Below are 13,379 nucleotides of genomic sequence, written 5' to 3'. Positions count from 1 at the left end.
ACTCCTTAAAGGGAGTGAAAGGCGGGATATCAAATCCAAACTCTTCTTCTTCTTCTTTTTCTGGATAACGCAGCTGAGTATTTAGTGCAGGAATGGGGACCCTTTGGTAACTCCAGATGTTGACAGACCTCAACTTCCGTCACCCAAACCAGCAAGACCAATGTCCGTAGATGATGGGAGTTGTAATCCTACAACATTGGGAAGGCTACAGGTTTCCCATCCTAATGTGATAAGAGAGCAATGCCAAACATTCAAGGATGATCCATCTGGTTAGACGTCTAGTTAATAAGCACCATTCACTGTCTTATCTTTATGGAAGTTCAAGACAGCAGTGACTAGAAGCTTGACCATTAGGGTCATGACCCCAATGGAACCTCCTTCTGAAGGAAGTTAAGAAACTGATTCTATACTCAGGGTTAGATCTAACCTGTCCCAGTGAAATCAATGTGAAAAACTAGTAATGACTTGGATTTCAATTGGATCTAAGTGCAACTGATTTAATTCAATTGGATCTAAGTTCAGCTAATTTTTTTTAAAGTAGGTGTTATCAGCTGATATGATTCTCTTTCCCTTTCCATTACGTACTGTGCCCATTTACAGTTCATTTCATCTTTTTAAAAATTTCCTCTTTATCATTGTATTTGAGCAATCTTACAAAACTGGCAAATTCTCCATTCTTGAGATCAAACAAGATGTGATTGGGGCAGTCATGCTTGATATTTAAGTATTCATTGTATGTTTTTATAAGGCATCTCATAATAAGATCTCTAGATATCATACCAAACACACAATTTTGTTGTTGGCATCAGTCTGTCTCAGAGACAATGGAGTGCACCTCTGGGGGTGAAGTCAGACCATTGCATTAGCAGACCAAAGTGACCTCCTTGGGGCGCAAGCCCGGGGAGTGTGTGTGGAGGTCCTGGGTTGCTCACACACAAATAACCATCTCAATGAAAACAAACTTGAATAAAAAGCTGCAAGAAACAAGCGAGCCAAAAGCCCCAAACACGAAACTAGCATAATAAAATACCACATGCAGCACAGAAATGAAAACAGCTACAAAACAGACTTAAAACAAGATCTTAAAAAGGCATGGGGAAACAAAAATGCTAGACTTAGCATGGTACTGAGAAGACAACAATGCAGACAACCAGACAAACTTCCCTAGGGAGAACATTCCCAGCTGGGAGACCACCACCAAAAAGGCCCTCTCATGAGAAACCGCTGAGCTACAGACGGGCATGTAGTGAAGGACTTCAGTAGATAACCTTAAGCCAGTGTTAGCCAACATGGTTCCATCCAAATATTGCTGAGCTGCTGATCATGCTGGCTGGAGCTTACGGAAATTTGAATACAACATCTTCTGGCGGGCACCAGGTTGACTAACCCTATCTTAAGGCATACAGGGAAAAGCATTCCATTAGATTCTGAAGTCCCAAGCTATGTAGGTTTGTATAGGTCAGAAGAAGCATCTTGAATTAGGCTCAGAAACAGATTAGAAACAAACACTGGTGAGAAAGGGCTGAGTCCAAAGTATAAGGTTCTTATTTCCTACCCTTGCTCTGACCCTTGCTCTGACCATGGTAGACTGAGAGAAACGTGACTGAAGCAAATGAGCATGGGGTGTTAATGGGGTTGCCATACGTCTGGAATTTTCCAGATATATCCAGGATTTGTCTGTTGGAAATAGCATCTGGGTGGAATTTCAGAAAATAGATGAAAATGTCCAAGAAAACCCATATCAGAAGTGGGCTTTTTGTGTGTGTGTGTGTGTGTGTGTGTGTGTGTGAATTCCCTTAAAAAAAATAGCTCACAAACTTAAACAACTTTTTTGTCTGGATTTTCATGTAGTGAAATATGGCAACCCTAAGTTAAGGAAGACTTCAATTCCCCATGCGCACACCTCTTTGGATATGAACTGTATATTAGCCCCATCTTATCAGTGAACAGGGAAGATTCAAAATTACAAAAAGGTGTTGGCCCCACCAGTTAGTTTGGCCCTTAGTTTTTCCTAGAGTTAGAACCTGTTTAGGATGCAGTTATTCAACAGCGATGAACAGGTAGCAAGAGAATAACATATTAAATACTGCTGAAATTGTGACGCACACTTCCTTAAGTTACTAAATTCACAGAGCAGTTGGCACCATTGAAAGCATGTTTTGTGAAACAATACCAGCATAGCAAATCTTTCTTGGCAAATTCCACACCTCTGAAATAATACTATTTCTTGTGTAGCCACGTGTGTGGGTGAGAGAGATATCGCAGGAAAGAGGGGGGGGGACCCAACAAAAGAGTATTTTATAAAGCGTGTTCTTTGGTATTTAAATTATACTAGCTAGCCATGGTATCACACATTTAGGCATAACAGTGGTTTGGGGAGGCAAAATAGATATAGAAAACCTGAAAACATGTGCATAGCCTAGAGAAAAAGAGATTAATAGGGACATGCTCTGAAATATTTTCAAAGCTGCTAGAATGAAAAAGGAGAGCAATTGCTCAGAGTCATTTGGATTGGGAAAAGCAGAACCATGACAGAGAGCTATAACACCATAAAGCTGAGTACTTACAACCACTATAGAAGTAGTACTATTTTATTTTTTAAAAGATTAAGCTAAATATATTGATTAACCCATATTCTATAGAAGACCACCCGGATTTTTGCAAAAAGAACTCAACTACTGAACGTGAGTTAGCTTGGAAGAAAAGTGAGATGGGTTAATTTGAATACTTTGTTTTCTGACAAGACCAGAATTTCCAGATCTGAAAGACACAAGCAAGGAGGGGCAGATCTATCAATGCTGGTTCTTGTTGGGATTTCATTCCTCCCGTTGCAGGATGTGTGGTTGTTTTCATCACATGTCTGTGCTGCCATTCCATACTGTTGCAGTCATGTGAACGGAAGTTCAGTTACACTGTTCCGTTATGTTGTACTTTTGCTTTTCTTCTCTCTTGGAGATGAAGGAGAGAGGAGCCATGATTTCCTTTGTTCTGTTTTGTATGTAATAAAATAGCTTAAAGATCCACACCTCCAATGCCTAGCTTCTGCTTGGACTCTGCTTTTGTATTGTGTGCACATATCTTTGGATGTGTGTCGCAGAAGCATGTCGGGAAAGAAGAGTGATGGATCTTCCTGGGGGGTCACTTGTGGGGAAGAATGCTCCCGCCTGACGTTCTCTAGTTGGTGCAAGAAGCCCAAGGAGGTCTCTCTCTGTGTACCCAGGCACCAAGAGTTCTCTCAATTTCTCATTTTCCAATCTTAAATTCAATTTGCTACATTTTCAAGTCAGTTGTTTTATTATTATTTTTTAAGTACTCATGAAAATTCATCAGCATTTTGGGTGGAATTTTTCTTGGGATGCACATCATTATTATGAACAATTTTATTTGTCTGTGGCACAACAGCAGTGGGAACAGGACATCATTGTTTATGTAATTTTGGCTGATATGCACACTTTTGATAAAACATATTTCCTCTAATATTTAAGCTCTCCAAATTATAATGCATTTTGTATGTCATTTCCCATGACCATATGCATTTTTATGTACACTTTAACTTATTATATGCATTTTTATAGACATAACTTGGCTGAAGAATTGCATTGCAAAATTCAGAAAATACTTCTGGAGAATGATTGTTTCAGTCTGTGTATTATTTTGAAAAGTGTGAATTAGTTGGATCTGCCTTTAAATGCAAACTGAATCAAATTTCTCTCGTATCCCTAGCAGTGACCTAACCATTCTGAAGCCTCAACCATTTTGAAATGAATTAATGTGCTGCTAACATAACTTAACGTTTTGTATGTATATTCTTTTGCAGAAAACAGCAAGAAGATAGCATGCATTTTCATAAATTAAGGACAGCAAAGATTATCTCACATACAGTGTTTTTAGATATAGCTCTGAGAAAGGGTTTCAACATGATGTACCTTTTAGCTTTGCGAAATGCAGCTGAATTGCTGATGCTTAAGGAAGGTTAACTTGAGAATCGACGGTAATAAAATTATATGATATAAGTGTGTCAAAGAGCCAAGATGTAGCAAAAAGATTTTTTATGAGAGTTGGAAGGGCCAAAGGCCAATGTAAGAAAAAAGAATTTATGTAGCATTCCAAGAATAAAAACTGCTTGAATGAGAGAGGTTATCAGTTAGGCCATGGAAAAACTCACCAATTTCTACTAATTAGTAGCAAAGTTAGCACCAGAAATTATCTGGCAAGATTACTTTCCCAAGGCAATCTGAGAAGTAGAAAAAATTATCAAGCTGTCTTTACCACCTCCGTCACCTACAAAAGCCATTCTGTGACACCACCAATCAAAACTCCAATATTCAAATGCCCTTGTATTTCTGTGTTTTAAAAAATTCTTATCTGCTCCTGAGTTTTAAACCTTTATTTTAACATAAAAAGGTGAAGAGGTTCACAGCACCATGCAAAGGAACAGAAACGATGCCTCTGCTCAACAGCAGTTGAGGCAGGATGTCAGGCAGGAAGGAGAGTCATGGTATTGGGCCTACTATCTCACCACTGGAGGTCAGGTAGCTCTCTGGCTTTTTTGTGCCATTTTCCCACCCTGCTTGCCTCTATTTGCTGCCTATTGCTGCACCCCACTGGCAGCTGTAGATCACTCTGGGCCAGTCCAACCCAACTCACAGCGGTCTGTATGTAAGGTAAAAGGTAATGGTAAAGAACCCCTGGATGATTAAGTCCAGTCAAAGGCGACTATGGGGCTGTGGTACTCATCTCACTTTCAGGCTGAGGGAGCTGGCGTTTGTCCACAGACAGCTTCTCGGGTCATGTGGCCAGCATGACTAAACCACTTCTGGGGCAACGGGACACTGTGACGGAAACTAGAGCGCACAGAAATGCTGTTTACCTTCCCGCCACAGTGGTACCTATTTATCTACTTGCACTGACATGCTTTTGAACTGCTAGGTTGGCAGGAGGTGGGACAGAGCAACGGGAGCTCACACCATCACAGGGATTCAAACCATTGACTTTCTGATCGGCAAGCCCAAGAGGCTCAGTGGTTTAGACCACAGCGTCACCCGCGTCCCTCATACTGTAGGTGTATGACCCCGGCTCATCCAAATTCCCACAAATATGCCTGATTTGGGTAAAGCCTCAGAAAAATCTCGTGCACAGCCCTGGTTAGTAGCCTCAGAAACCAGAAATAACAGTTCCGACTTTTCTGGTGAAGAGTGTGAATCAGTCCACTTGCCACTAGTGGCTGTTAGCTCTCCTAAGAGTCCCCAATGGAGAAGGCAGTGGACACGGTCAGTGGCCATTCAGAAATAGCAGAGCGCCATCCCTTTAAATTCATTCCGACTTCACTTGAATGGCAGGGCTCTTCTATTCATAAGGCCCTGTTTTGGTTACGATAGCTCAGATCGATATGTGCGTCTTCTCTGTCAGTTCTCCCAGGTCCTGCCACTGCCACCTGGAACAGCCTTTTTCACTTCTGGACAGCTCGTGCTTAATCCTGCAAGATTTGCTTAGTGCCTTTGGGGATCACAGTCTGGGCAGAGCAGGAAATCTATAAGCAGAGCTAACCATTTAGGCGCTCCAGCAATTTTACACACTCCTTAATGAGACGGCTCTGCACTAAACCCTTCGAATAAGTGAATGCCTTCAAGCCTGCGATGCACATTCACATATAGATATTCACAGAACGCCGTGTTCTACACGCTACGATCTGTGATGACCATTGCAAGAAGCTCTCCAACGCTTGATACATTCTCAATCTCTCTTGTTTACTCCTTGTGGATTTGTTTGCCGTGTACATATCCATTCTGTGCAGCTTTGAGACCGTGCGTTCTTCAAAAGCTACAAGCTGCATGGAAAAACACTGCCTGTGCGTTTCACATATCCTCCCATTTAGGGAGCAGATTTTATCTCTCTACTAGCTCCTTCTGGCATGATTTGATTGGGCCAGATGGAAAATTACCTCAACTCAGAGATTTCAACACAATAAATCATACGAGCCTTCCTCTCTTCGAAGTAAAATGTAGGCAAAAGAAAGTTGCTCCCGATGAGAAGAACTACTATGTAAACTTCACGAACTGGTGCCTGAGTCGACTCATTTTCTTCTTTACTCCTCATCCTTCCCTACCCCACCTTCATATTAGGTCTTCTAAATTCTAAGCCTGTGGGCAAGGGCTGTCTTGTTTTTATTGATTTTTATGCAAGCAGCTCCAGGAGCTTTTTGAAATGTTTAAAATAAATGAAATCAGGCACACAACTTCCTCTGTTGCTTTGACTGGCCAGTGGTGATGGTATGTCAACAGTTTTCCTCCCTGGCCCAATTAAGATGCAAGGGAAGGAGATTGTGAATCGACATGCACAACAGATCGTGCCTTCTCGATAAGAGAGTTCTCCTGTTGTATGATAGTTTTAGAGCACTGTCCATCACACATTGCTTGGCAATCAGAAGATCCCAGGCCTGGAATCCCTAAAGATAACCTTAGATGCGAGGAAGTGGAGGTGGGGGTTGTCTTTGAACCTGGGAAGCTCCCATAAGCAAAGAGCCCTACACTGGATGGAGCAATTCCCTGATTCCATATAAGGAACCTTTATATATTCCAAATAAATCATATATGACTCCATATAAGGCAGCTTTCGATGTTCAGATTGTGCCGGGGTGTGTGAGTTCACTGATAAGCTGTCCATAAGTGACAAAGATCGGAAACATAACAGTTGATGTGTGCAAACAAGGTGAATATGACTAATAAACTTTATTTGTACATTTATGAAAGCAGAACAGGGATGAGGTTGGCTGGTTTCGCCAACCCATAGCAGCCCCCAGCCCATTCCGCACCATCCTCTACACTGTTCTGAAGGATCCCCCTAGCAACAGAAACAGATTTCGATCCACTGGATCAAAGGCCAGTCTAGAAATGGAAGGGCATAAAGGGATTCCATCCATATTCTGCAATTCAGGATGCGATCATTTTTCACTAAATCACTTTTCCATGAGTTTTGCCTGAAAGCAAGATTTCATTTTAGTTTTGTTTCCGCTATTTAATTTTTGCATGCCCACCAGTCCCTTTTAAATTTAAATCAAATTATGCACACTTTTCTTTTTTTTTACTCTGAGTATATTACTGTTTTCCAGCTGTATTCTGGTTAAGTAACACTGAATCCAATCTGAAATGCAGTTGTGTATAAGATGAAGAGGGATTTATATTTTCTGTTTAGCATTAGAGTGCAGTGGGATAAATAGTTCTCAAGTTTCCACAATAAGACAACGTATCAAGGATATTTACATTCCCCATTACTGTATGTTATAGCTTCCAAGATCTGTGAAGAAACGTAATCAGTAATTCTTTCCCTTCAACAATCTCTTGGGTCCCCTTAAGCCTTCTCTGGAAGAGGTCACCGACATGCCAGAAAGGTTCGCCAAAGGGTCTGATGATCTCTTGGCTAAAATTGCTCTTATTCTTTTCTCAACACCTGTCAGATTTCTATTCTCTTTGTAATTAGTTTTTATCTCTCTTTTCTTTGGTAGCCTTTATTTCTGTGGCACATGGGAGGCTGCCAAACTGGGTCTTTGACCCAGGTGAAATAAAGCCTAGTTCATACATAGCCTACCTGGCTCATCAGGTTTGCCAACTTTCATAGCCTTGCAGTAAACCACTTGCCAGAGCAAACTGTTATTACTCCAGGAGGAAAGATTCTCCATTATTTAAATGCCCTTATGGCACATTAGTTCATGTGCTCAAGCACAGTATTTCAGTGAGCAACTTTACTAGTGGCAATGTAACCACATGAAACATTGTTTACATTGCCAACTTCAGCTGAGATAGCCACATACCTTCAGATGGATTATGTATAGAACATGTAACACAATAGGGTCCTCTTCACACATTAGTGGCACATAGAGGGCAAGCCTATTGAAAGCACTCAGCCAGGCCTACACAGATAATCCCACTTTCAAAGTTGAATTTTTCATCCTGTTCCATCCATTGCCACTACTAACACATTGAGAGTAATGTTGCCAGCAAGGAGTCTTCTCCATGGAGATTACCTATGGAATTCAGAACCCTGATGAATAAAGAAAGCACCACACTGCAGATATTATTCTCAACACAAAAAGGGGCAGGAAGAATTCATATTGAAAGATGGAGCTAAGTACACATACATGAGGCCCCTTTAAACAGGCTTGGCCTCAAATTCCTCATGAATGTGAGACATTTTTTTTGCAAATTTAAGTTATGTGAAAAACCTCTAAAATAGAAAAATCAACTCCAAAATCTAGAATTCATCAACACACACACCCAAAGGATTTTTTTAATGAATTTTATTACTTCCTCAGAGTTTAGTTCATAAAACAGATTAAGAAGGTTTACTTTGACCTACTTCAACAGAACCAATATAGTCTCAGTACACCAGTGCAAATAGTTTGGAGACTGCACTGGTAATTTGACTGTCTGAGAGCAATTCCACAATAACATAGCAAACAAAACCACAGACAACGATGTCAGTGAAATTTGAGTTTCGGGTCAACTTTCATAAAGCACCTGTGGACTCTGTGCTTGGAGAATGTATAACGTGTGCAATAGTGATAGCTAAAGAGGTGAATTTTCTCTATGAGACCTCATATTTGACTTCATCTAAAGTACTGTGTCCACCTCTGGAGGCTACGTTTTAAGAAGGCCATAGAGTCTGTATATTACAAAAAGAGGGTTCAGAAGAGGGCAATGAAGATCATCCAGAGTTTGGAAAACAACTCTTCTGCGGAAAGTTTGGAGGAACTGAGTATGTTTATCCTGGAGAAGAAATGAATGAGGGGCAGGGGACATTGTAATTTTCTCCAAATACATGAGGGATTATGACACGGGGGAGAGCAAAGACTGATTCTTTGCTGCTACAGAGGCACGATGAGATCCAATGAGCTAAAGTTACAGCAAGGTACATTTTCATTGCATACCAGGAGAAATGTCTTGATGTTAAAAGCAGTTTGACAAATGAATGAATTACCTGATGTGGTTCTGGGCTTTGCACCACTAAATGTCTTCAAAGAAAGGCTGAAAAGCCATTCATTGGGTATGCTCTAGTCTGGATTTCCTAGTGTTGCCATATTTCCACCTACTGCGTGATACTGAAATTTTAAAACTTACATCCACATCTAATTACGAACACTTTCTGCATCCATTCAGTGGCATGGTTCGCACAATAGGCTAAGCTAAGCCTGGGTTCAGTGCATGCTCTGAAAGAGAAGCTTGCAGCCACTTCAGTCCTTATGGCTGCCATGCTAAACTAAGCCAAGGCAAAAGCAAACCTACAAAAACCTCAGTAAAATTGTGCTTTATTAGTTTTCCAGTTAAACTACACTGTAATATTGTTTCCTAAAACCTGCTAGAAGCATGGGTTAATTTAAAGAAAAGTACTATACAAATGGAAGCAAAATCACTCAACATATAATTTTCCACTTTTAAGAAAAGGAATGGGGAGCCATAAGTTCTTTTAATGGTTATTGGCTGCAGTTCAGTACAGGGTGGTTTTTTAAAAAAGTCATTATAAATAGCTTTGACGGCTTGTTTAAAAATCTAGATTAAACCAGGCAATATCAAAGTAACAGCATTACAGTACATTTGCTCCTTTGCACAGAACAAAGCTATTCTCTGAATAATAAAATGCAATAAGCCTGCTTTTCTTAATTCAGTCTAGCGCTGCAAAGTAATTAACAGTTATATTTGTAGCTGCCCAGTTATATTTTTCAGAGGTTCCTGGTTTTAGTGCATCACACTTTCTATTGCATCGTTCTGAATCCTAGTTTGTTTGTTTTTTTAACAACCACAACATTCTATCATCCACCTATCTAGAAAAAGAAATAGGGAAAGGGGGGGGGGATCAATACTGGCTAGAGTCCGACTTGCATTCCTTTCATTGAGATGTGAAGGCACAGGGGGTGAAGGGGAAAGGACATGGGTATGTAATTTCCTCTGAATTTTCTTTTGGGCTCTCACATCTCTATCTTCCCATTGTATAACATTACTATAGTACTCCACTTTTGTTTCAAAGAATACAAATATCCATCATGATTCTTGAAAATAACTATTTTTAATTCTGATCCTATAATAATTAAGCCCAAACATTACAGTATTAAATACTTTTTAAGTAGGTTCTTTTAAGGTAAAAATGGGGACTTAGCATATGCCCCACACATTGTTTAGAATGCACACACAGTCTTAATACCAGGAAACTTCATTTTTACATTCCAGAAATGTAAACTATACTATCAGACAAATACAGGAAGAAACCTAATTATTTGATCTTAAATTGTTTTACATTTCCCAATGTTGCACAGTAGGTTCTGAATGATCCCAATGCAATTGTCTTATTGTTCCAGCCCACAGTCCCTCTTAAGGCTATATCCTGAATGAGTGGAGAAAGAAAATTGTGTGTGTGTGTGTGTGTGTGTGTGTGTACTTCTTTTTTTAACCATTTCAGTCTGTGTCCCATGAAGCTCATTATGCTTGTCTACAAGTTTAACCACGTCTGGCTTTATCTACATTATGGAAGCTCTTTGGCTAAAATTGACAGCGGAGCATGAAGGTCAGTAGATGATGGCCTTAAATGCAACCCATCTTCCAAAGATAGTATTTATACATGCTGTTTCATGGGGAAATGCATTAGTACCCCAAAATCAGAGTTTTGACATGGATAACATTTTGCACTTGAGTGACCTTTGTTATAAGAAAAATAGGAGATAGAATTCACTTCTGCCACCACGATGCCCTTTTCCTTTTGCCCGTCCGTTCCACACTTATCGGAAAAAAGAAAAGAATTACAATGTGGGGAGGTAGGCTTCACAAAGAGCAGGGGTGTACACTTTCAGAACCTTGATCTACAAATTGGAGTGCTCAAGGACATTTCCATCAATTCATAGCATGCATTGATGGCATTCATTCATTTATGCAGTGACACAGGGAGTGGTATACACCAGGGTATCAAAATGTCACCTAAAGCAGCATTAATGAGACGGATGCATCCTGCTGTACAGTGTCATTTCCAATGCCATTCTAGCAGCTAGCTACTTTATGCAAAACACACTGTCTTCCATAATTGCTTATGTCACACAGTGACTGGAATGCCTTCAGTTTGTTCTGTCTCTGAATTGCCCCCACCTCCATATTTAGCCCCTTCTGCCATGGTCCCAATCTCCATCCAAAGACATCTTAAGCATATCATCTTGTTTACTTATGCAGGTAACCGATTACCAGTTCCAACAATCTGCTCCCAGCTACAACACACATATCAAAATAGACTGGTGCTGTTGTTGTCCATGAGAATCTAGAAACAGTTTGCACACTGAATGCTTTTGGACTTAAATTCTTCACCCATTTTACTCTGAAGAGCATATCTTATCATAGCTTTCCCCCACAAAGACTCATCCATGGCTTCTGTCATTTCCATTTCTCTGATCATTCTTCTCATCTCTGTTCACCTGGCCACCTCTCTTCCAGAATCACAAAATCAAGTGATCGCCATGTCAAAACAGCCATTACAGAGTATAGTTGCCTTCCGATAAGTTGCCCCCTGCAAGGTCCACTTCTCTTCAAAAGACTTCCCAAGACTACCTTAGGGGCATCACACAGCCTCTGCTGCAATATTCCCATCTCACTTGTCATTGTCAGCCCCTCATCTCTGTCCCAGGCAAGTCTTCCTAACGTATATTATACAAAGCTCTGGGCTTTTCTGTGTCCTACTTGGCTCCTAGCACACCATTGGCACTAAATAAATATCAAGCCACAGTAATAGCACTCAAAGTCAGAAAACTCCTACAGCACCAATTATTTCAGAGGGATAAGAATTTTCTGCTGTTAAACAGTACCCCCTCAGGACCTGTTCTGATATACCAGTGTAGGAATAAGTTTATCTAAGGCAAGGACAGGGAATCTGTGGTCCTCCAGATGTTGATGAACTCCAGCTACCATTATTCCCAGCCGACATAGTCAATGGTCAGAGATTATGGGAGCTGCAACCATTCCTATCCCTGCTTTAAGTGTTCTTAAACAAGACAACCAACCACACGAGTCAAAGCTCTCCCCGCATCCTGCAACAGCATGATGAGACAAACTGGCCTGCCCCCTACAGAACTTTGTCTTTTAAAATAAACTTTCGGGGACCGAATCCCCACAAGTTTTTATTACAGTATATTATGTGGTATAAAATACACATGGAGAAAACGGTTATGACTTACCGGGCCAAAAGCATTGCTGTCAAAGCTGTGTCCACGATGATCACCCTCTACCCACATGTGGCCATGGGGAACCTTTACGTATTTCTTTTTGTAGCCTATGGTTCTAAAGAGAAATGCAATCACACAGTTAGTGGTATAAAACAAAAAAATATTTCAGCCCCCAAAGTAAACAACCAATACTGATTGCTTTTCCAAATAGAAATTAAAGCATACAGATTAGTTCTGGCCCCATCCCAGGCTGGTTCATGCATATAACCCTGGTAACTTTTGGAACTGCTTGCAACACAATTGTGTGCATGCTTAGTGAGAAGTCAAGTCCTACTGAGAAGTAAAACCCTACTGTGTTTGGTGGGATTCCCTCACTAAAAAGTGTATTGAGGGTTAAAGCCTGAAATGTGGGGCTCTAGGAGTGCAATTCTTTTTTCACTGCTGAATATTTGCTCCAGATAGAGCTGAACTAAGATTTCTCAGAGGAAACTTCTGAGATTTTTCTTTCGCCTCTCACCTTCGATTTCCCACTTCCCAATTTTATTCAAATATAACACCCTGCCCCAGCAGCTACAATATGTGCCCCATAATGCATTATGGAGGATTATGAAGGATGCAAAATGGCAGGTAGACTGGCAAGACGTTTGCTGCTGCTGCCCTTCGCGTCACCACCATAAAAAAACAAAGCGACGAAGGAAGGAGTTGTTCTTCTCCCATGGGTAATAATGAGCCTTATCCCTGAGAAACTGCTGAAACAATTTATCCCCTCCCTGGAGAAATTCGGTGAAATAGTCCCCACAATGTCTTTGTTCACAGATAGAGCAGAACATTTCCAGAGTCCATTTGCAGACTGCAGGAAAGCAGCCTTGAGCTCTGTGCCAGGATTCTATTTCTGTTTAGACTTCTGGGTTTCAGTAGTAACCTCAAAGGCAAAGCGAGATACGTCTGGGGAAAACTTCTTAGGAGAGAGCAAGTTACACAAGTAGTTCAAGAGGTGACGTTCTGCTGTGAGCTTGTTCTGAACCAAAGCCCTCACATGATATCAGGAAGCATTCTAGCGCTGCAGGGACTGACGTTCCAATGAGACAAATTCAAAACCATGATAATCACCCGAGACACATAAATTTTCTTCCTGGAATGATGTTATTTTTATCATTATTCTCCATTACACACCCTGTAGCATACGGCAGAT

At 40.7% G+C, this 13,379-nt stretch overlaps 1 protein-coding gene across 2 annotated transcripts in view; it reads right to left on the bottom strand.

The window, feature by feature from the left end:
- The window catches only part of IMMP2L (inner mitochondrial membrane peptidase subunit 2), a 453,218-nt gene that overhangs the window by 89,623 nt on the left and 350,216 nt on the right, over positions 1 to 13,379 (bottom strand). For both annotated transcript variants that reach the window (XM_083400141.1, XM_083400142.1), the window contains exon 5: positions 12,200 to 12,302. In XM_083400141.1, the coding sequence (XP_083256267.1) occupies positions 12,200 to 12,302 (103 nt within the window). The remainder of the gene's footprint in view (positions 1 to 12,199; positions 12,303 to 13,379) is intronic.

Source organism: Podarcis tiliguerta (assembly GCF_965153285.1).
Source record: "Podarcis tiliguerta genome assembly, chromosome: 10".
Taxonomy (NCBI): Eukaryota; Metazoa; Chordata; class Lepidosauria; order Squamata; family Lacertidae; genus Podarcis; species Podarcis tiliguerta.
This window is presented reverse-complemented; position numbering and strand designations above follow the sequence as displayed.